The sequence below is a fragment of the Neopsephotus bourkii genome, unplaced genomic scaffold, assembly GCF_033783945.1.
Source record: "Neopsephotus bourkii isolate Nb327-2 ecotype Australia unplaced genomic scaffold, CSIRO-AGI_Nbou_v1 NB_1508, whole genome shotgun sequence".
In the NCBI taxonomy this organism is placed as follows: Eukaryota; Metazoa; Chordata; class Aves; order Psittaciformes; family Psittacidae; genus Neopsephotus; species Neopsephotus bourkii.
In genome coordinates, this window is record NW_026901984.1 from 6,593,142 (window position 1) to 6,618,756 (window position 25,615).

Below are 25,615 nucleotides of genomic sequence, written 5' to 3' on the forward strand. Positions count from 1 at the left end.
AGATCCACTAGTGTACAGATACCTGTCTGCCTAGAGTCTTTAAGGCCTGTTCTATAGTCAAGACCTTTCTTAGAAAGATTCTACATCTCTCTCCCAACAGGATGCTGCAGAAGTCACATTTTAATTTACTATAAAAATCAGTATGTAAATAAAAAGATTTAAAATAATTCCTTGCAAGACTACTAAGGATGTTGCTTTAGGAAATTATGAATCCTTAAACTGTATCTGACTGCTTATGCATGTTGCTATTTGGTATCAACAACAATCTTTAAAGTAAAAGCAACGAAATTGGTAAGTGGTGCGGTCTGATGTGAATATGCAAATAATATTCTAACAGGCCCCTGGCACCAGGTGACCCCTTTTAGGAGACTGTGCCAGCAAGAGATGCTAAAGCTTCTCCATGGGCTTGATCAATCTCTTTAGCAAGCTCTGCATTCCTTGCCTCTTTATTACATATGTGTCTGTGTGCATGCACACATGTAAATGAGGAACGGAAATCAACTAGAGCCCTGAATATTTTCCTAGTAGTTGATCTCTAACATTTCTATCAGCTAAGGGAAGATATCCATAAAGTAAACTAGTACTTCTTGTCAGCTTTCTAGAGATGAATAAAAAAATACCCAAACATATAGCAACCTCAGTGCAGAAAACAAGCCAAGATAACTGCCTTTGCAGAGCAGTTACCCCTTAAGTTCAGAAGTTGGGCATTTAGCCACCTAACGCAGATGATTATGTGACCTTGTTTCAGACTATTAGCCTGCAAGGGCAAGCTCATCTCGTTCACATTGATAAATAATTTATCTTTCATCAGTAATATCCTTTCTTCACCAAGCTATAAAAGCACAGGACCATTCGCCTTTGTATAAAAACCTCAACTATCACTATTCCCCTAAACTGGCAGAAACAACAGATACTACAACTGTGGGGAAAAATAAAAATTGAAGAAAATGCACTAGCTTTGAAGCACTCCTTTCAATTTTCTTAACAGTCTTTAACCAACCTAGGCTTCAACAAGTTGCAGCATCCAGCATTTCTTTCATTTCAGCTTTTCCCTTTAGTAACAGTGGCAGTTCTGACAGCAGGTGGACTCTCAGGGACAAGGACTGTTTTGGATTTCGAACAAAAAAACCCATGCAAACTTGTCATGCCATTATTCTACTCCTCTACTTTATCTGGATAAATCTTCTGGATATCTTTAGGATAGCTGCAGTTTTGCAGATAAAAACATCCCAGAATGCTTGGCATATGGAATTATGTTTTAAAATCTAAGTGATCACTTTCATCAAGGAAAACAAGATACATATTTGCAAAATGAAGCAGTATTTTTATGGAGATGCTTTAGCACACTTTTCATGCCTCTTCTTTCTTTCAAATCTTAAAGATCCCAGAAAATGAGACTCTTAAATAATCCATTTTATTTTCTAATGGTTTGTCAGCATGGTCAAATTAACTGACTTTCATTAGCTGGTAGAGAATCAGAGAATAAATAGAGTAATATTCCATCCTGAAGGTCTTTCAGAGAGGGATTTCCCAGGAAGATGTCACTTGATATGCTACTCTATCACTGCCTACATGCGAATTTTGGCTAAGAGCCCATTGTTGTTGTTTTGGTCACTCCCTCCCCCACCTCACCCCACCCCCCCCCACCACCCCCCCCCCCCCCTCAAAAAAAAGTGTGATGTACTTGAAAAGATATTTTGAGTCCGGCCTGAGAAAATGTCTGGTCAGTGACAGCTCTGCTTCACTAAGCCCCACGCTGAAAGACACTGACTCATTCCACAGCAGCTATCTTGGGAGATTTATACATCAGTGAAGCAACGATGAACCCCCAACATCATCTTCCCTGAGCAGCATGAGGATATGCAAGCTGAGATTGTAGCAAAGCTTTTCTGCTTCAGATTCTGAATCCTCACAGAGCTGCTCTTCTGTCTGATCCATTAACATTCTTTATAGCCACCAGTCAAGCAAGAAAGAGAGGCTGTCCTAAAACAGCAGGTCTTTGTCATGGTAGCTCACCTTGAGGCAACCACACAGCCACACTTGTTCTTTCTAAATGCAAAATAACCTTTGTAAAAAATCCTAGAGATACTCTGCCACCTAATTTCCACATTATACACCTAAATTCAAGCCTGGAGATGAAATAATTTTGTCAGTTGAACCTGAGCAGTCCTTAATTCTGAACCTATTTCCTTATTTCCTTATTTTCCTTAAAACAATGGTTCCTGTGGCCAGGATCTTTTATATCAGTCACATTGTTATTAAATGAGGCAATCAAGATAGGCAATCTACACATATAACTCTGAAGAATAATTTATTAGAAAAACTGAAGTAATCTTAAAAAGCATTCCCTAGTAACACCTTGGAATAAAACAGATAGGAGACCACATCCAAGCTTCCTAAACAGTATCAGTCTAAAAACCTTGACGATTTGTATATTGTACAGTATAATAGAAGTAATTAATATTTCAGAATCTCATGAACTACTTCAACCTATGTAAGGTAAGAAACCCTTAGAATCGACATAAGCAGTTCTCCCTTCTGGATTTTATATATAAGCAAAGTCTGTAAGCAGGGCACAAAAAAAATACTGTAGTGGGAAGGTGTAAAAGACACAGATGATGGGGAAGCCCCCTAGGGAAGTTGATTTTAATACAGATCTTGCACTGTACTCTAGAATATCACAGTGTTAGGAAAAAAAGAGTACATTGTTTTATCACCGAAAAGCCCAGATGGCCACCAACGAACAGCTGTTCAAGATAAACTCTAGTACCCCACAGGATTTTCAGTTTAATAATATGAAGCCAATTATAAATCTGAAAAAGTAAGCCAACACCTTTTTTATCTGAATGTACAGGAGGAGAGAGATGGCTACCAGAAAAAATTAGCATGCTGCAAGTCTCATGGTGTATCAATGTGCTATATGACAAACATCTAAGTGTCATGGTGGCTATTTTTCAAACGATGCCATATTCCCACCCAGTATAGCAAATGTTCATAAACAGAATTTGTAATAGGAGCACAATTAAAACTGCCTTTTTTTGTTTGTTTAAATTTAGATCACAGTATTCAGCCTTTTCCCCCTGGATTTTTTAGTAGCAATGGACCTGTAGGTCTGCATTTAACCTGTGGCCAAAATGACAGGTATATAGCATGAAACCAATGCTTTTTAATGAAAGCTGGGCAACAAGATTTCATATGCTATACAGCTGCTTTTTCACCATCACGCATGGCTGAACAATGCAACTACAATTTGGAAGGCTACTCACAACTCATTTGTACAAATGACAGTATCGCTACTCCCAAACCTCTATGGAGACATGGAGGAGTTATTTAACCACCATAAGGCCAAGCAGACACAGTTTATAATCAAACTCTGTCAAGCCATCTGAAAAATAAAAAGAAACCCCAACACCACCATAACAACTAAATACATAGAAAAAAATCCCGAGTAAAAACCTTTAAGGAGTTGCAATGAAAATATCACTCCCCCCTGCAAATGCTCCAGGTCAGCCCTTTATCCCACTTCTCAAAACCCCATCAACAATTACAGGACGAGCTCATCCTGAGGCATCTCTCTAACTGTACATGAACTTGAAGTATGAAGTACTACGACTTACCACCTGTCACAAGGAGTTAATATAATACTATCAAGAAATTTCCAAGAAATTTCCAATTAGCAGATAAGCAGATTAAGGAAAATAGGTAAATATGACTGAGCTCGAAGCAATCCTTAACAATAACAATATGGATCACGGCTTTACAAGCACAGCTATAGGATAACTAGCAAGATCACATGAAACGGATCATGTAAAAAAATACAACCTATCTCCAAATACTGGAAATAAAGACTGCAAGCTATATCAAAAATCTGTGTTCATAACAATCAGAAAAGCAATGCTTTGTTTCATGGGTAAGACTGAAACAGGAAAATACCTAAACAAAAACTATTACATACTAAACTGTGACTGTATTTCAAAGCCAAACTGGATTAGTACATGCTGGGGCTGCAGAGCAGTGCAATGACCATTCCATGACACGACACAGGCCGAGTTCTGTACTGGACAGTACAAAAAAAAGATGAGGGTGCCACATGCCTTTTTTTATCCCCGCTTTTCCTTCTCTGTATTTCCTTTCCATCACAGCCCTTCTCAGACTTTCAGGTTAAGCCTGTTTCAGTGATAAACACACACATACATAACCCACGCACATACGTACAGCACTTCCCTTAGAACAATTAGTCTTCTGAATGGTTCATAAAATTTGCAGAATCAGAACTAACCCATGCTAAAAATAATATACTCTGTAAATGCAGTCATGCATTCAGATACTGTCTTCTGGAAGTCATAAAGATGGGTGTATTTCTTTCACATACAGCAACTAAATTTTCTTGACAATCTGTGACAATTTTTTTAGAGAATTCAGTAATTTCAGAGTAAGCACAAGCTACAGTTTATGCTGACAATTCAAAGCAGTTTTCAGCTATAGCTGCTTCACCTATCCACTGAGACAGCAACTGATAGCCTCATTTTTCAGATTGTTTTGCAGAACAATCTTGGTTCTGCACATTGTTATCAAAACCCAGGCTGCCTGGCTCAGATTCGTATTACATTATTTATGCTTCCTGCACAACAGTAACAGCACTGCATGTTTATCTTTAGTGAAAAGTGGCATCACCTTCCACACTAGGAACTTAGAGGGGTTAAAAACAATTTCCATTCCATTTTATGTCTATGGACCAGTAAATTTTAGAGCATTTCTTGTGAATCGTCTATAACAGAAAGTATAGCATCTGCGTTACAATCAACTGTTTGAACATAAAAGGCAAATTTTGCAAATAAAATGGAAGTTTCTTCTCCCAAGACCTCAAAAATGCTCAGGCATTTATATAATTATTTTCCTTTAAAAAAGATGGGTAAATTAACTTCACTTAAATACAATGGCATGAACTTGCTTAAGTAAGAAAATGATTACCACAAAGTCTTAAATTTCCAACCCATACAGGTTGCTCTGACAGGGACTTGCTAGCAAAAGTATCTAATTTCAACAATATGTAAACCAAAAAGAAACTCTGATTGTGATTATGTAGCTTACTCTTAGCTCTGCTGTCCTGAGTACTCACCAGACTCACAAAACCTTTACATCATCAGTACAATCAGCTTGTGACTGCAGGCAAGGATTACCTTTGCCTTCAAAGACATTTCAGACGTGGTTTGTTACTGTATCACATTCTTCCTTCCCAACCCAAGCAAGTTCCATGGAAACGAACATCCAATTGCTAGAAAGGGGTTTTCCCCAGTTTTGGCCATTATGTTTTATTGACTACACTGGAAACAAAACTTTGGCAAACAGTCAGTGGATGAAATTTCCCACCAAGTCAGTAGCTACTAATTCACAGTGTGAACTGTCATCAAAACAAACAGCAAAGTTGAAATTATACAGTAAATGAGCTTGTGAAGAAAGCTGTCCTATATGAAAGCACTGATAGTCCTCCTCCCCTCAGGATTTTATACTCCAGCTACTCCTCAGATATTCTATACTCAAATTCTATTAAACAAAAACTTTGCTCACGTATCTGAAAGCACAGGTTAATATTTCAGAGTGCAGTGGCTGAAATGCAGTTGCATGACTTCCAGTCATAAAAAGCTGTAGAAGGGCTCATAACTTACTGAATGCACTTATGCACTTCTTGAACCATACAAGAATAAAAAAGTCAAACTATGGAACAAATTGAAATTTGTTTAAAATAATTTAGAATATTCAAATTCTTTTGTAAATTCAGAATTAAGATGGAAAGAAAACTCATCTCAACTGACACGAAAATAAACACAGAACAGCAAACATTCACGAATGCCAAACTAATTGGTCATGGCTTTGTATAACCTTCAACTTTACTAAATCTGTTGCAAGGAGAACCCTCAGACCCTTCGACGAGTGCCCTTCCACGGGGAAGCGTAGACTTCACTCCTTTTCTTGTTTAAGCATAGAACCCTTCTGCAGGACTCCCAGAGTAACTGAGATCAGCTTGCTATACCCTGAAGCAAGTAACTGCAACGTCAAGTCATTACTTCCAGGTCAGCCATACTTCTGAAAAATATTCATTAGCTTTCGATGACAGAAGATTCCTGATCCCTGCTTTATCCCCCCCCCCCCCCCATATGGCACTCCATATGGCACACCATAAATTGCACGCCTCTTCAATGCTGCTCCAGTATTATTACAATATGTGGAGTAGACATGGGGAGGAAGGCAGGAAAAAAAGTCATCCTCTCATAAGCACCCCTGGCTAGCTCAAAGACCAAGTAACCCCATGCGAAAAGAATTATTTCTTACCTATAAAACAACCACCATGTCATCATCAGGCTTTGTGTGCCTTTTAGTTATCAGTATAATAAGCCTAGGCTCACTAAACCCTAAGGTGAAGTGAAGATAAGTTTGTTAATTATATAATATAGATCCATGAACTTTGACAAAAAAAATCCAGACACCATCTCTAGTGCTGTTTCTGAGAAGCCTGATACACACAAAGGGCTTTTACCATTAACTAATCTATAAATAATTTCTCAATAGCAGCTTAACTGTCCACACTCACAGCTTCTTCTACCAACTGCAACATGGCTGTCCCTGTTAGACCTGCTTCTGAAAACCTCACGCTCTGCCAGCCAGAAAACTGCCTTGAAGCAAGGGGACAGAATTCACACTCAAGCACAGAACACTTTAGAGCTGAAAACCATGGCTGACGAGATGACTGTGCACTCTGGCACACACCACATTACTAGAGGCTCTAGAAATGCTGAGAAAGGGGAATTAAAGGCAGATACCAACTGCCATTCCAAGGTAGCGTTATTTGGCAGGACACACATATGCTACAGTTCCCTCAAATGTTAGACAGAAATGTCCAAGTCCTGCAGGTCATACTTCAAATCTGAAGGGTTCAGAAGCCTAGGAGCCAAAAATACCTCTTAGGATGAAATTAGCAAGAAACAAATTTACAACTACGAGTATTACTCTTGGAGTTCACATGCAAGTCTACTTTACTGTACATCTTGAGCATTTTTCTGCTTTTCCCTTTGACAATTTTAAAGAAAACATTTCCATGTCAATCTTCTGACCATTTTAATTCATACTAGTTTTATATCTGTCACTCTCCTACACATTTTTAGTTCCTTGTTAAAGATCACTCAACTACATCTAGTTGAAGTGTCAAACGAGAACATGACAGGAAGAAAATATCTATTCTAAAGACTTCAGAGACTAAAGTCTTTGGTTTGCAGGTGAGGTAACACACGTGGTGGATTCTTCAATTGAGTCTTATTAGGCTTGTATGACTGCAGATGTTTTGAGATTCCACAGTATTACTCCCCAAAATACAGAAAATTTGCTTTCATTACTTCCCTTAATTTCTCAAGCATCCATGAAGAGTAGTCTTATATCATAGGCTATAAAACCTAATTCTTCATTAAGCATATTGAGAGTCTGCTTCCTACCGAAAAGAAGGAAGCATCTTATATGATGCAACATGCAATCATTTTAAATTATCCCACAACTCCTCAGCAAAAGGGATTTTAATCCTAAAACGTAAAATTAAAACCCTACTTAAAGATAATTGTCCTTAAAAAAGTTCTGTTCCATTCAAATATAAAACAAAGCCAAAATGAAATAGTACCGCATCAATGATTAAATCTCATTTAAAAAACTAGTCATTTTGATGTCTTATATGGCAAACTGCTGTTTTCACAAGGAAGGATTCTGTCACGTATATGTGAAATATGTAATAAATACACGTATGTGTTTAATATGAAGAGTATTGTTAGTCTAAAAAAGTAATACTCTGAAGTATTAGTACTATTTAAAGTTTAGGCAAGTTTAGGTGTTCCAAGAACAGCAATATCTTCTAGTAAGCAAACTAGCTAGGACTAAACCAAAACCTATTTACTCCCTTACCTCTTTCAAACTGGATAGCTACTTTCTTCATCATAAACTTCCTCAAGAAACAAAGATGGAGAATTTCAATCTCACATGTTGGTTCTACTGGGCAAGAATTTCCAAATACCATACTCCTAGTAAAATGCCAGGTTTCCTTAGTCATACCAGCAGACATAAACTGAGTCAGAAGAGTCCCTGTCACTTCAGAATTACACTTTCTTACTACATATTTTGGTTCTTCATATAATATGCATGTTGAAGTAATATTTTGTAGCATGTGTTGATCTGCTTGATCACTGAACTAGATTTGTGCCAGTGTATGCAGTGTCCAAGGCAAAGTATTAAAATACAACAACTCAAAAATGTAGAACTATGGCAATAAAAGTATGATTTTTTAAATACTCAGATTACTTCTATTTAAACAAAGCAACCATACTTACCCTGTACTTGAAGCCAAGGAAAAAAACCACAGAACTCTCTGTAACTAGCTTTTTATTAAAATACTTAAAGTGAACATGCCCATTCAGCGGACATTAACATGTCAACGAAAGATATCACAAATACAACCAAACTGAAATGATACTGTAGTTTCCACTTCATAATCAAGCAAATCCCAATGGCATCAATAAAACTAACTGTTGCAATTGAATTTGGGTAGGCAAAATTTGCAGCTCCTGAGCTCAGCACTTCAAAGCAGACAGAGAAGCTACTTGGGACTGACCAGTACAAAGATCATACAAGGATAACAGCAATGACTACCCGAAGTAGAGAACACAAATGACAACCATATATCCTTTCTGAAGGTGACACTTGAAAGACCATGTCCTTTGAACATGAGGTTTCTGTGTGAAAAGTGCTGGAGAAGCTGGTGTCTACATCAGGCCAAGTGCTCGTCAACATTTATACGATAAATTTCAGCAGCAGCGAACTGTACTGGCAAGAAGATTCCACTCACACTGTACCTACTCTACTGTTTCTTATAAATGGAAGTAATCTGACACACCTCTGAAAGAAAATCATACCCTGCTCCTGTGCCCATATGACAGTATACAGCTCCACACCATGTATATATGGATAACAGATTCTAGATACGTATACATATTGCATGCTTTTTTTTGTGCATATATATGTTTTTAGAGTTTGTATTTATAATATATACACAATGACTGAAGTTCCTACAAACTGCATAAATGTTGTAGGCTGGGTAGAGGGAGGAAAGCTTCCAGAGGGTGCTGTTGCTATGGAAAATCCTGTGCTCTGTGCTTTTGCTTTCCATAATACTCCACAGCCACCATGTGCTTAGGCTAAAAGCCCTACTTAGTAATATGTATATAGATATATTCATAAACATGTATTTGTATATATATATATATATATAGTATATATATATAGTAAGTTAAGCTTAGCAAATGCTAAGTGTGGCATGGTAAACAGATTATTTTTTTCCTGAGTTAGTTAACTAGACTTAATACTTGCACATTTAGATTGTTAGCCTATGTGAAAGACAGGCTTTTCTGTTATTCCAGCAACCAAGATTTCACAGCAGTTTTGATTTTTACAAGATGACGGCATGAGACTGTTTGGTATAGTTAGCTACATTTTCTACATAGTTTCCATAGATGTCCCAGGCTCTTCCCTGCACTCTTTGAAATGCTCTTCTAGAATCAGCCTTGAGCACGTATTTGCCCACGTCTTTCAAAAAGATTTTTGCCATTTTCACACAACATCCTTCCTACAGGCTTTCACAGCTGACCTATCCAGAAAGAAACTACCCCCTTTCTTAATCATTGAGTTTTCTATGGAAACACTGTCCTGGTTTGGACTAGAGGACAAATATTTACCAAAACAGCAGTGAGATGTGGCTACATTAAAAGCAGTCTGGGGATATGAGTAATTATTTGTTGTGAAGAATAACAGATTTTAACTGATTCAGAAAACTATATATATTGACATAATTAAACTAGTGAACTGCTTTTGGTTTTAACACTGCCATCCTTTCTACTTTCTCTTATTCTTCATGAGTCCACCTTTCTGCATTTCATTTCAAATAGAACATTAGTTTTTTGGAGCAAAACTGTACAATTTTATGTTACTGTAGCATGTAGAGCAAAATTAAAGCACTGGATCATTTAAATACTAGGAAGATGTGCAAAACCAGGAGCACAAATCTGTTGTTTTTACCTCTGGTTTTTGTATTAAAATGTAATGCAAGCCAGTAATTCACCAAGCACCCTTCACAGCCTTCATTCCAAGTTTCACCTCCTTGCGCGAGTTGCCTCATTATCACTAGTATATGCATATATTGGGAGTAATATATAGAACTTTGTGTAATCTCCTTTTCAATAGGATCCTAAGAGAATCTGGCATTACAAAGTCGAAATTGTACATGGATTTGGGAAAAATAAGAAAGCAAACATTCTTCCCCAGAAAGTTCTTTCCACGGGGTAAAGGAAACAAAGTCAGAGATTGTATTTTTAACGTTACTATAATGCTCAGGTGAAAACAGTGATCTCTTTTTCTTCTAAGCTTTCTAAGCACTCAATCACTCTTCAAATTCCCAGAAAACTCAAAAGCTTCATTTGTTCTGTATAGTTTTTCATTCCTTTTTCAGGCTTTTATTTCAAAAGAGCATTACTATTTTTGACATTACTAACCAAAACCAAATGCCAGCATACGAAACTTTCTACTTGCTCTACTGAAAGCTTATTTGAACTCCTTATTCTATGATAAACAAGGAAAGCAAACTTTAGTCTTACTACAAAAACCCAAAACATGTTCTCTACAGGTTTAATTAAAACTTTAAAGCTCAATCCATGACATCCAGACCAGAACAAAATCCTTACTCTACAGACATGCTGGCAGTGGAAAATAGTTCTCTTGTTACAGTGGCATCTAAACATTTGAATTATAAGTTATTTTAATAGACAGTTATCCAAGAAATGTTATTTTATTATTTGAATCAAGCTGTTTTATCTGTCTGAAAGTAGAAAAAAAACCAAAATCTGAACTCTTTCTAGCTGTTGTGAACAGGCTGAGAGACTCCGCTGTTGGCTTTAGCAGAGATACAGGGAAACTGCAAAAGCATTTTAGAGGAGACAGGCTGAGAAAGTTCTCTCTACATATTTCTCATGGGACATGTTTAGTGAACTTGACAACAGTGCCTTTTAAACATCCTCCCCTCAAATAGACAGTTTCACCAAGTGCGGAAAAATATACTGTTAAAACCCCAGTCTCCGCGTTTACCAAGACAAATGTTGAACGTCAAATTACCATTGCTGTATTTCTGAAATTCATTAGTTCTAATCTTAGTCTAACAAAATGTCATGTGAAAGTTTTATCTTCTTAATTTTCTTAGGAAAACTAAGAGCGCTCCAAAAATCAACTGCTGCCTCCCAACCACTGCTGATCAAGACTCGCCAACAAATTTCCATTTAGAGGTTTCACTGCATTGTTGCATTTATGCCTTTCAAAGTCACATTACGAAGTAAATGGGATTTCCTCTGTGAAAAGACTGTAAGATTTAGCTTATATTGCTTCTATTCAACACAACTGGGAGCATCAGAAGCTTAGTTTTCCCAAGAGGCCTGTGATACCAAGGAACTAAATCAACACCAAGTACAGAGAATTTCATTTTTCAAAGAAGTGTGAAATATTAGAGAAGTGAGCTCATAAATAGTTTATTTTAAGATGCTCCTGAAAACCCTTTGGTGCATTTCATTACCATTCACGCTATGCTAAATTTGTCAACACGAGCGTGACAGGTTACCTTCACTATTCTGCATGTTTCAGTAGTCACCTACCAACTATTATTCCTACACCACCCATTCTACTCTTAATTTTATGGAGGCACTACAAATAACAGTCTGAAATAAATTTTAGAGATCGATGCATAGATTTTTTTCCTTCTTCTGAAGGAAAACCAACTCCAGCAGTTCTTTCCTTCATTCTAAAATGCTCCGTTTTCCTAACATTTAGAAATGAAGTGCAGACTTTTTCTCATAAGAGATTCTTGAAGAACACTCGAGAAGCTGATGACTCCTATCCCATTCTTACTGCTAATGAAAAAAACCCAACAAAACCCAACCAAACCCCAAAACCACAACACAAACACTTCACTGAACAGAGAGAAACTAGTCATGTTCAATGTGACAGAAAAGCAAAATCAAAGCCAAAATCTGATTTTCCTTGAAAATAACGAAAGGAAAAAAGTTGTGAGTTCTCTATAAGGCAGCTTTATGCCAATGAATATGTAACAGAACAAGAATAAAGCTTCTGAATTCATATTTCAAGTTATTCTGAGAAGCTGTTCCCTTTATTATTATGAGGCAAATCCGGCCTCCTAATAAACCTGCTTGGGATTAAGAAGTAATAGGCTCAGTTTCACTGTACCCATGCATACAACTGATATGATTACAGGCATATATGGGGGGGTGGGGGTGGTGGTGATAAATGGGCTCCTCAATGAAAGCATTTCTACCTACTTGACTTGACAACTGAATCGGCTAGATAGAACCCATAACTGCAAAGGAAAAGGTGGAGATGTGTTCAGTATGTATTTTGAAATACCAGCTCTTGAATTTCTCTTGAAAGCTACATGTACACGCTTCTCAGTGAGGATATTTCATTTAGGAAGTTCTGCCTTGTGAAAACGCAGCCCCTCTTCTTCCTACATAGCATAATCGAACTGCTCTAAAGCCTTTCTTATCAGACCAACTGGCCTCCCATTTTTAATGAAATAACATATATAATCTCACATTCTTCAGAAGGAAGCTTCTGTGCAGCACTTCTCTGCTGGTGGGTAGGGTTAGGTTTTTTTTACTTGGGCGGGGGGGTTGGCTCTTTTATGAAGGTAGATTCTGGTGTGCAAATCGTGCAGAAGCAGAAAGGTAACAGATGGTTGCTGAAACTGTGCACAGAAAATGCAGCGGCTGACAGGATCTGTTATCCCTTAGTGGCTGCAGATAAAACCTTTCCAGTTTAGGATAGTTTCATTAAAAAAATTCAGCGCTGACAAATGAAAAAAATCAAACCCATCCACACCAGAGAAGACTTTGCAAAGAAGACGTCATCCCACAGAGAAGATTTTATGTATTTAAAAGAACTTATACATACATGAGAGGAAAAGCTTTGCCTAAATGGAGGTTCTGCACTTTGGATACCCATTGCAAACTCTGTGCTCAGCTAGGATGGTAAAGCCACAGGAAAAATCAAACCCCCTTCTCCCACTTCTTCCTGGAAAAGCTATCCAGCATCAGAACATCTAAAGGACCCTCTGTGGGCCAATCTGTGTGCAGTCAGAGCTTTGCAAGATATCTGGGAGATACTCCAATGAAGAAAAATTTCAAGCCTTCCCTATTAAAAGCTATTGGAAGGAAACACAGAACTATAGAGAAATCTCTAAAGGCATAAAAAGAGTTACTCCTTATAAAAGCCAACCTCTTGGGGTGGGGGGGGGGGGGGAAGGGGACGGATGTAGGAAGCTATCCATTGCAAGGCAAATCAAGATCATAAATTTATGTATGGTGATATGAACACCTTATGTAATTATAGGATCACACCAGTGAAAAACAGAGGCCTCTTCTATCCATGAATCACTGGATGTGAATTACAACTGATAAAACAGATCAAACACTTTATGTCTTCAACTGAAGTAAACTTCATTGCAAGCCAAGATACCCCCACTCTCTGCAAACAGATAACTAAGCATGCATTTGCATTTGCATTTCAGACACACACAACTCGAAAGTATTGAACCAGAAAGGACACAGAAGCAATATAATTCAAACAACAGTGGAGTATCAACTCCACAGAAATACAATAACCTTTAGGCTGCTCCAGGCTCACCCTCTGCGTAGATTTCTAACAGACATCTCCTGGGATTCACTGAAGACAGGCTGTGACAGACCTGTTCAGCATGGAGTAGCGAAGACTCTGGGGAAATTATAGAGAAGCCTTCTGGTATCTAAAAGGGGCCTACAAGAAATCTGGAGAGGGGCTTTTTACAAGGGCATGTGGCGACAGGACAAGGGGGAATGGCTTTAAACTGACAGACGGGAGGTTTAGATCCAACATTAGAAAAAAATTCTTCCCTGTGAGGGTGGTGAGACACTGGCACAGGTTGCCCAGAGAAGCTGTGGCTGTCACATCCCTGGCAGTGTTCCAGGCCAGGCTGGACAAGGCTTTGAGCAACCTTGTCTAGTGGAAGGTGTCCCTGCCCGTGGCAGGGGGTTGGAACTGGATGAGCTTTAAGGTCCCTTCCAACACAAACCAGTCTGATTTTATTATGTCCTTCCCTTGGGTCCTCCTTGCAGAGCAGCAGCAGCTCCAGCCTCTGCTGCTGGTAATCTGCCACCACCCATGTCCCCATGTCTACTGATCACTGGCAGCATGCATGGCATTGCTCTGCCCTTAATACAAGCGGCACAGGATCATCAGGTATCTCCAATTAGCACTGTTTCCACACAGTCAGTCCCATGGGCAGGTCCCCTCTGAGAAGCATGCTAACACTCAATGTGGTCATAGGCTGTTCCCATGTCACCTTGTGGCACAGGAAAAGCAGTGGCATTTTCCACCTGTATCGCTAGCTTGCTAGTGTGAAAATCCCAGGTCAGGAACATTATACCTAACATCTTACTCACTATCATGTCCCTTGGGCCAAAGGAATCCACTCCAGAACCTGTTCCTCCTCCTTTTTTGAGGCATGTTAAGAAATAAAATGGAACACACACACCACAAGTCACCCCAGGTGATTTAAGGTCAGTTGCTTGCCAGAAATGGTTTGATATGTGAAGATCACATGATATTCTGCACTTCAACCATCTATAAACCAAGAATAAGAGAATCATATACTGCAAAATTGTAGTGGAAATAACCTTGCTGATTTTTGGAGACATAGAAAGGTGTTTCTGTAATGAAATAGCTAGGAATACAGAATTCCAAACACTGTGAGTTGCAGTTACTAAAAACTGTTACACCTGTGCTGTCTGTACTCATTCCTCCCACTTCCACCAGCACTGCACGGGATCACTTTTCCTTAGCCTCAACACCTATCAGGCCCAAGCTTTCAAACTAAGTTTTTATATTTCAGATGCTCAGACTCAGGCAGGTGGAACAAAAAACACAGCATCAAACAGCATAAAAACAAAAATCAGCCCTCCTCTTTGAAATGTAGTATATGAACCAAATACATCATGTCCTGGCATGGAACAAAAGGATTATCAAGCTAACTTCAAATGATTTAAAAAAAACAGAAAAACTGAATTAAAATACTTTAAACCTTTGTAGCTTTTGCTTATTCCCTGAAGTAAATTACTCACTTTGCCCTGGGACAGAGTTTGCACAGCTTCACTGTTCCCCATGTGTGCCTTCCTCCTCTGTATTTTTTTACCTTTGGTTATATTCACTCTGTCCTCCTTTCAGCTAAGAAAACCTTTCCACTTCTTTCCAGGTTTTCAGCTGTCCAGATCCCTCCACTTCATTGCACAATAAGGATAAATGTAACCCCCAAATTATTAGCTGTGGGTGGCAAGCTAAACAGCCAGTGATCCCACTGTTGCTGCAGTGGCTTAAAAAACAAAGTAAAAAGAACAAATCATAGTAAGTCTAAAGCCTAGGAGTTTCCCTGGTAACAGTGACTGTAGGATTTTTATGGGATCACTGGTGGCTTCTGCTTCCTAGGAAACTGCTTGTTTAATGCTAAGAACTTTGATGCACCTTCGAATCTCACTTGTTCAATTGAGCTCCTGGAGCGGGGCAGTGGAGTGGGGTGAGAAAGAACGATAAAAGTGAAAGCGGTGGAGATCACCAGAGAAAGAAAGGCTAGGGGTCAGACTTTGTTCCCATTAGGTACTGATCTTGAGTGGGATGGAGGAGCTCAGTCTATTCCTATCTAACATTTTTGATCTACATAGAGCTAGGGTTCTTAAAGTCAGGCTCTTAATTTATAAAAGCTATAAAGTTCTGCTAGAAACTAATAAAAGTTGTTGATAATTCCCTTCATCATTTTTAACTCAACTCTATATGAGAAACATTATTTCAGCAAACTCTTGGTGTTACTCTTACAGAAATCTCCTGCACTCTTGATGCATTTTGTACAAAGGCCACAACATTATTTGGCTTTTGTTTCCTGCTTATAAAATACGTGTGCAATATCACATTCAGGTCCAGCTTCAGAAACTAATAACCTCTGCACACCAATTTATGTCTCAGTGTGGAGGATGACTTCCAGTTGCGCTTCTTTTAATGAGAAAATTTAAAACGATGTGTCCTTATTTTCGCAAGCTTCTTCAAAATTTTCCCATTTGTCTTCTCTGTCCTAACACATTTCCTTCCCTTCTCTACCATCGTGGTTCCCATGAAAGTAAGATCAGGATTAACCTCTGAACTTCAAAGCCCTTTAAAATTTCACTTCCTCTCAATGTCCCTGTGACCACTAAGATCATTACTATCCATTTGGCTGATGAGATGTCCAAGAGCTACTACTGAGAAGCTTCTTGTGTGGTTTATCTTGCCAGCAGATCGTAACAGCTTACACGAGCCCAGTAAAGCCTGAAAGTATGGTTCTTCCCCAAGATTTTAATGTCTGGTTGGAAAATAGTACATTTTTTGGCTCTTAGAGCCTGTCATCACAGAAAGGCGCCACACAGATTTTGCATCTGTCAAAGTTTGCAAATGAGCCACAGGGTACAGAGCAAAATGTGTGGCAAACAAAGGCAGAAGCTGCACGGAGGCATATATTCACCATTAGAAGCCCAGGTATGCTGTTCAAGAAGCAGAAATGCTGTATGGACAGTACGAGAATGAAGTACACTGTCCACCTGCTTCATCCTGGATGACTGAAGCCAAAAGGACAGAAGGAAAAGAAAGAATTAAAAAAACCCAAACCCTCAAACCAAACAGATTAGGAAAGAAACAATGTAAAGGGCTTTGTTGCTCTTCTTCAAGTGGCAGACCAGCATTACTCAAGGGGTGAAGGGTAAATTATAAATTTGTCCAAAAACGAAACACTGGTCTTGCTTCTTCCCTCAGCTACTTCATCCCAAGTTGACACCTGCATGGGCCAGTTAGCTCCTTGTTTATTTTGTCATGCTCAAGCTGGAACTTAACATCCTCCAGAAAAGTCTTTTCCAGCCAAGGCTTCCAGCTAAGTATGTCTCCCGAAATCCTAATTTAACAAACTGTAGGATAGCCTATGGATACCCACCCCACCTACTTCAAGGAAGTAGGCTTCCTCCTTAGTTACCTACAGCAGGAAGGGGAAACAGATTGCTGTTTATTTTATCAGATCTGCTATGTTTTCTTAAAAGTATTTTGTAGTAAAACTATTTTTAAGTAAAATTTACGTCTTCTATGTAGGGTCTGTATGAGGAACTGCAATTTGCTCCAGAGTTGCTATTCTTGAATTTGGTGTATTTTTGTGCTGTTTAGACTGTTAAGATTTGTTTTCTTTTAGGGTCAGTTTTTCATACCCAGAGGAGTATACATTAAAGCCTGAGAGACTGTGCAATTTTTATACAGGAAAATAAACTAGGCATTTCCATGCTGAATGAAATATATATACTTAAACTACAAAATGAGCACTCTGAAACACCATCTGCTTGGTTTTACCAACACAAAGGGCCTGGCCCATGTAAATTTCTTGCAAAATATTCTTAGCAGAGTATTAGCAGGACCTAGGAAGCAGAACCACTTCTGGAGGTAAGCCTACACTGCCAAACATTTACATGCTCAGATCCACTAAAAGCGTATTTCCCATGGTTTCTCCCCACGTCTGGAAAATCACCTCCTCCTCTTAATTTCAGGTAAGAGAGACCTTTGAAAACTACTGAGTGAAAAGGAGAGCTGTCTATCATGCATTGTGTCATGCAAAACCAGAGGTTGGTCTGCAAGCCCTCTTCTGTCTTGTTCAGACCAGAAACATGAACTTCAAGCCTTTACTTCTTGGGTTACAGAGTTACGCCAGAGACCAACCAACAGCCTTCTAGATTCTGAAAAGCAAAGCCCACAGCTCAGGACTGACCACAGCAGTCCTGCACAGTGTGACCACCAGGCGTATGGTAGTCACAAATGGCCTTCTACCCCACCAGAAGTTTCCTTCTGAAGGGGACAACCTTTCCCAAAGAAGCTACCAGATACATTCCCACCAAGATGTCCAACCTCCCACACATACTGTTGTTTTCTTACCTCATTATACTGTTTGAGTGCCTGTCTGCTATACAGATTTACAGTAGACTAACACTATTAACACTGAGACAATCCTTGGAACAAAGTGAGATTAAATACTCAGTGAAGACTCCTGCAGAAACATTTATCTTTTAACAGGCTATGTTCCAAATTCTGCATGCTAATCTCATAAGCAGTTTCACTGGAGCACAGAAATTTAACTAGAGTTTATATTACTTCTATCAGTTTTCCTACAGAGTAAGAAAGCTCTTTTGCTTGTATTTTGCAAATGGAACTTATTTTTGGAAAAAGCAAAAAAAGAAGGAAGAAAAAAAGGAAGAAAAAAGATAAGTTCTGAAACTTACAGCTCACACAGAATGTTCTGATCTAATTTATTTCCTTTCATAAGTGGAAAGAAAGCCAATTTAAAAGTTTAGGAGACAGACAGAGAGCATCACCATCTTCTACTTAGGAGGAAATTAGGGCCAATGGAGGAAATGAAATGGAAAGTTGACTCTGAAAGCACAGAACAGAGCACAGACATCTCAGAGTATTACAGTTAAATCACACAATACCAGGAAAACTCTCTGCTGACCTATACCTAGGCAATTCTGAAGGTGAGAACCACTACAAGATAGCTACTTTCAAAAAATTTGGTTGTCTTGTAAAGCTGCTATATGATTCTACTACTAGTGTGGGTGGGGGGTTGATCTGGTTGCTTTTCTCTTAAATTAAGAACCAAATCATTATTGTGCTCTGCTCTATAATGAATAATGAACCCTTTACAGCTTCATTCACCAAATTACCCCGTTTCTCCTGAATAGCTTTAAAGGTTCTGAAACACATACTGGCAAAGGGGATGCCATAAAATAAAACTGTAACTGTAGATGAATATATAATATAAAAATTGGCATTTGAACTCTGAAATTCATTTTGGTAGCCTTAGAGTGTATTCCACATAATTCTTGCTCTTGACTCAGCTTCTTGATAGCTTCTTTACAGGAGAAGGTGTGTGTATATTAATGTTTAAATAAAAACAGCTAAGAAGAAAACTAACAAAACAATGAAGGAAACGTATTGACTCAACCCATCAAACCAGACACACGAACAAGTTACTGCAAAACTTCATTGGTATGTATTTGACCGAAGAATGTTAGAATTATATGTTTTTCATCTGTTACGCAGCAAGTGTGATTAATTAAAAGAAATAGGTAATTAACATGTACTTGCCAGATTCATATTTTGGAGCAAAAACTGCAAGGCACACAGACAGAAATCTGGATACCAGCATTTCAATTCCTAAGGTTCCCCAGCTCTCCTGAAGTCTAGGAACAGACAAATCTTAGGTAATTTGTTGGTGCCAAGGGCCAGATTAATCTTTCCTAAATGAAAGAAGGCTGGAAAATATCACATAAACATGTATTTCTGATCCTTTAAGATACTTTAAAATACTCATGAGGTCTCTCAATCACAGTTCAGCAGGAACCAAAAGCAAGACAAAACCTAGAAAACCAATACTGCAGCCTTTCCCTCTCTCACTGCGCCACTTTTTCTTATAAGAGATTACGGCATGGACCAGTATATATTGCAGCCCCACTGCATATTTCTCTCCCTTTTTTGACATGAACTAAACATAAAAGAATGCTCTGAAGAATCATTCTGTAAATTATCTTTGATATTGAACTCTTTCGTTTTCCATCTGAAGAACTTAAGTTTCATTTCTGACAAGTGATAAGAGGCTTACTTTCTTTTTAAGTAATAAAGCTTCAGACTCTCCACAACTGAAGATGCACAGTTTTTTACTACTGTTACCTGAGCTCCTACAAGCTAACAGCCTACCTGCGTGAGTAAAATTTATCCCCTATGACAAACTTGACAAAAAATGGCTTGAAACTTCATGAAAATAATTTTTGTCCTAAGCTTTAAATTAATGAACACGAAACTGCATTTTATGACAGCTAAGTGATGCAGAACAGATGTTGAGCTAAGATTTCATTTGCCAAATATCAGCTCAGAATACATGTGAGACTGGAGTACTAGCAATTCAAACTACATAGTGAAAACAATGGAAAAGATTTGTCAACTGTATCAGTGCCTGCCAACCATTTTCTGGGACTTTAGATGGAAATTCCGCCTGAAATGAAGAGTCCAGAAAGTAATGTTTGGTTTTAGGCATGCTAATTACTTACTGGGAAGCCTATGTTGTCTTCTGGATATCTCTTTCTCATCTTGAGCTGACTGACATCACGAACGCTAATCAAACCCCTCTAATTAGGATGCTTTTGTCCTGCAGGTTTCCCTCTTCCAGTGAGCCTTTGTTTGGACCTCTGGTGGAACAGGTAGGCTCAGTGTCTGAAAATGATGCCTGCCATTTCACTCCATGATTCATGTCAGTCACAAAACACCCCAACCAACCAGCCAAACAAAGCAGCAGTAGGTCTGTAAGGAAACTCAGACCTTATCAGTTGACAAAGTCCATCCGCTGACCAACATGTCCATTTTTTTCGTGCTGTGGAAGGTATAAATTATAACCCTTTGAGAAACAGTGTAAGTTAATACAGCCATTGAAAGTCTCTCTCTTGTATTTGGGCCATGTTTTTCTTTTCCTAATTATACCAGTCATGTGCTACCCTAAATAATTTCTGTCTTTCCATAATATTTTTCCAAACATCTGGAAAATCTTCTTTCTGTCACCTCCTTTCCACACTTGTCATTTATCTATGTTTTTGTAACCTTTCCATAGAAATCGAGACGTTAGAAGTCTCCTCATTGCTTTTGTTGCTTTTCATCAAACTCCTTCCAGTTTTTCAATGTCATTCCAATAGCCGAATGGTCAACAACTGCTGTAAGCCACAGACAGTTTCACAGACAGTCTGCCTAGGTGGACTATAGATATTTTAATTATAGAAGGCAATACTCATGAATGCATAAATGATATCACAGGATGAGAAAGAAGCAAAAAGCAAGCAAATGAAAAATTTGCATAAAATTTACATAACGTGTACTAACTATTAAGTAACACTTTTGAAGTGATAGCAGAGCAACTGAACAGAGACAGCTCTCCTTAAAAAGATACTGTGTCTAGGACCTGTAGAGATACTGTAAATACATTTTCCCTGTCTCGGGGGAATACTGCCTTCAACATCATCATGCTTCTCCTAAAAGCATCTCATGTAGATTACAGTCATTTCTCCACTGGTTTACTGCACTCCTAATACAGTTTTCTTTGTATCTGACCACAAGGCAATGACAGACCAAAGCTCCTTCTATATGAGCTTTTATATTCTGGAACACAGTATTATCAAAATACCAAGGTTTCATACAAAGACTTGTTTCCCTCTGGTTACCAATGTTTGCTCTGGGACAGGGGCAAGAAGGGTAGGACTTTAATTTATATTTTTTCAAATTTCTGGAGAGAAACCTAAGTAAGGGAGGGGGGGAATTTAAAGACAGAAGTTTGCTCAACAAGTAAAACTCTGTAATGCCATAAGTAGCTGCATGCAGCATGTTTCTGATGCACCATAAAATTTAGCTGTTGTGTTCCCAGGTGGAAAGACAGAGAGGACTGCTACAGTGCTGAACAAGCAGAGAGATCACGTTGTGAATGCTTGGGTTTTCTTTAATGCAGGGAAAGAAGTCTTTTAAAACTACTGCTTGAACACTTCCAGCAATTTTGCTGGTGGCAAATTTTTGGGCTCTCCTATTACTACATTACATTCAGCAAAAGAAGTAAAAATTAACAATAAAAAAAAAAACACCCAAACCACATTATCTGGCACAGAAAAACCTTGTATAAATTAACACTTTCCACAAGTTTAATTAAAAGTCACCAAAGAGACTTACTTTCTTTTCCATTAGAAAACAGAACAAAAATCACTAAATGCATTATCATGGAAGTCGAAGAAAACTCTCTAATTAATCTGCCTGCTAGGAGTTTTTTCCTTGCACCTTCCCATGGTATATAGGGAAGGTCATGCCTCACAGCAACATTAATAGTTACACTATATATTTCAAAAGCATGCACATTAACAACCATTTCTGCAAAGCTGTAACATACACATTCTGTTACCATGTACTGGCACGGGAAGCCTGCACAACGCACAGGGTGAAGCATAAGCCCGATTACACAACCAGGCTTTCACTTTGCTTAGTCTCATTGCCCAACACCAGAATATCCTTTTCTGCCACTTTTATGAATATTAACTGCAGACAAACCAAGAACTCTTACAACTTCTGCCCACGAAGGAACTTGAAAATTCAATCCACAATGGTTAGAGTCAATAGTCATACCACTCCTGTTTTCACAGAAAATTACTTTTCTTAAGCTTTTGGAGGGTGGTGCTACTGAAAGCAGGCTAAACACACACATTCTAGAGCACACCTATCATTTTATTTCACAGAAGAGCTCATGAGAGCCTTCCAAGAGAAAGCATTAGGACAAAGCTGTTATGCAAATGAAATCTTTCACGTTCTGTCACAGGGTTGTTTTTTTTTTTCATATTCAACAGCAGAAATACACAAAGCAAATCAGAATTAAAAACCTCTTCATAAGCAAGAAACAGTAGTAGACAATGAAGGTTTCACCCACCTGGGATCTTTCTGAATGCTATCAATGGAAGGTGACCTAGCCAAGGTCCCTTCAGGTGGGATGGCTGGCCCAGATTTGCTGTATGGTGATTCAACAGAAGGACAATACTGCAGCTGTCGGTAGGGGTCTGCGTAATTGGAGGCTGGGCCGGCTGCATAGCTGGCCCTCTGGAAGGTCGCTGTTGCGTTCTGTGTGCCGTGTTGACTGCCTGTGCGCTGTAAGGGTACGGAGTCGACACCAGGGGAAGATGGGGCTACGACAGGAAAGTAGGGACAAAGTAAAAAATTGAGGACCTGTTCACAGAAATGGTTAACCAGGTCTAGGCAGAGGAGAAAAAAACCAAAACACACACATATAAAACAGGGGTTCAAAAAAAAAGAAAAAGAAAATGAGGAAAAAAAAAAAGAACAAGCAACATTGTAATTCTCAAAACCATTTAAGCAAATAATTGTTAAACGAATTTCTAAATGACATGCTGCTTCTGGACTAGAAGACCTTTACACCAGTTAAGCAGACTTTTCTCTAGGAGTGCTTTTCTCTGGGAGTTTTAACTCTACTAACCTGAAATGAAAGAAGTGCAGAAGCAGCATAGGAACAGTCAAGCTAAGACTCAAGACCATCAGTGAGTGAGGCTTTTGCAGTTCTTACGGGGTGGAAGTCAGTCAGATGCCCCAACAGAGTCCAAACTGAGACGAGTGGCTCCATAGGAGAAGAAATAAGGCAGCCATAGCCATCCCAGATTTGTAGTCCTGGTATGCATAAAGCAGGTAAAACCAGACAGCTGCTACTAAGAGTGGCTGCATATGCCTCATCGACCCATCTTCTGCATATTTCATCTTAAGTAAGGCTTAGGGGAGTGCTACTGCTAACTCAGTTTGAAAAAGAGCTAAGCACATGCAGATGTCTTAATGCATGCCAGCAATGGCTGTGCTCACATAACCACAGCTCAAGATTAATGCATTAGCAGTTCTGAGTGGCTAAACCAATAGATTTAAACTGACTTAACGCTTTTGCAACTCAAAAATCTTATTAATCTCTCTTGTAGCCCATTATCTTTCTGTTGCAGCACTATGTACTGCAGATTCAGTCTGCTTTATGATTTTTATTAAACATGCAATATTTTTTAACCAAGTCCAGTTAATAGCAAATGGATTATCACTGTACAGGCCACAGGACCAATAGCCACATGATCTTTGTCCTGGAAACAAATACAAGTTAAGTACTGGTTCGGCTCAGAAGGAAATTCAGACTGTTTGAAGTGGCACGTGAACTGATGGTGGCTCCCATTTCCCCTTGTCCCAAGATGAGTACTTTTTCCATAAGAAGTGAGCTCAGGTCCGTCACTATTTTTACCTTGGTCAAATTCATATACTAATCTGTAGGCAAAACCGCATATTCAAGGGACAGGTTTGCATAATAGATTTCCCACTCATTTCTCATTAACATGCAGACTTACATTTTAGGAAAATATTTAATATATTATAGGTCCATGAAAGTGACTAAGTATTTTATCTCGAAGTGACTCTCAAAGTCAGCAAATGAATTATAGTGAGCTTTAAATGCAATTACAGCAGTTTTGTCCGATTTAGTACTTGTCAAAGTTTCAACACCTGAATATCTTAAATCTGTATCAAATCTTTGCTTATTTTTTTTATTATGGTTCTGAAGTATATAATTTTACAACAGAAGTATCATCTGACAGATCTCTTACAAACACAGATAAATAAGATCACTCACTTATCTATTGCCCTGAAAGTGTTCAAGGACAGGCCAAATGGGGCTTTGAGCAAACTGGTCTAGTGGAAGGTGTCCCTGCCCATGGCTGGGAGGTTTGAACCATATGATCTTTAAGGTCCCTTCCAACCCAATCCAGTCTATGATTATATTAACTTCTATATAAAGTAACATTTTACAGGTATTGCTCTTGTTTAATTGCTAGTATATATTTCCTTGAGAAATGAGCAATAAGACACATACAGGCCTTTACATAAAACTACATCAGCTAAAATACAGTAACATCAGCATACTGAAACATCCCATGCACAAATCATGCTAAATCCAGTGTTAGGAAGACACAAGGAAAACATCACATTTTAACAGAGAATACACACAGTTCAAACCCAAATGTGGTGCCTTGTGAGAAAAAGAGTAAAAAAAAAACAAACCAAAAAAAAAAACAAATTGGAGAAAATACTGGAACTATTTTCAAATGAAAAAGGGAAAATGTAATTGTATACTGATATAGCATACTCTTAGGTGCTGTCACTTCACAGAGTATGCTCCTAGCTTTTGACCCATTACACCGGGGACTGCAAAAGACCATACAACATTAATACTGCTGAAAAAAAAAAACTTCATTGTAATGTAGATTGCCATCTTTTCCCTTTCTCTCCTTTGCAAGACAGTTCAATGGGAACAGTGTTTGTTTAAAAATGATATGAAAACTTTTTTATTCTCTCCTTTGCCTTGTTATCAAAATAAGTATTTATATAAACTGAAACTAGCTGTCACCCTAACACCTACGTGCTTTTTCGAGTCACTCTGATTCGCTTCTCAAATTATCTTTCCAGCAGACTGTTACTTCCTTTTGAATTTTATCACAATGAGCACAGAAGTGCCATAGCTAGAATATGAGAATGAGACAAATCTATGACTTAAACATTCACAAATAAGCTGGCTTGGCCAGTGTCACCCAGATCAATTAAAACAAACAAAAAAAAAGCTTTAGAGTAGCTTCTACATCCAACCTGACAACAGTCACCTTCATGAACTGTAAAAGGGTCAAGCTTCAGCAGACATTTGCACACAGTAATTTTAATGTAAAACTGAAGCAGATCCATCTCCTGCCAGTACGCTACTTGCTCAAACAAGTCCTTCTGGCAGCCAGACTTATTGAATGAAGTGTGACTCTTCTCACTATGACAAACTTTGTCCTTGAGAGCT

General features: G+C 38.5%; 1 protein-coding gene across 5 annotated transcripts in view; it reads right to left on the reverse strand.

Moving 5' to 3' along the window:
- The window catches only part of CTNND2 (catenin delta 2), a 650,408-nt gene that overhangs the window by 210,586 nt on the left and 414,207 nt on the right, over positions 1-25,615 (reverse strand). For 3 of the 5 annotated variants that reach the window (XM_061369698.1, XM_061369700.1, XM_061369704.1), the window contains exon 9: positions 22,673-22,991. In XM_061369698.1, the coding sequence (XP_061225682.1) occupies positions 22,673-22,991 (319 nt within the window). The remainder of the gene's footprint in view (positions 1-22,672; positions 22,992-25,615) is intronic. The other 2 variants (XM_061369699.1, XM_061369701.1) reach the window with 1 other exon arrangement.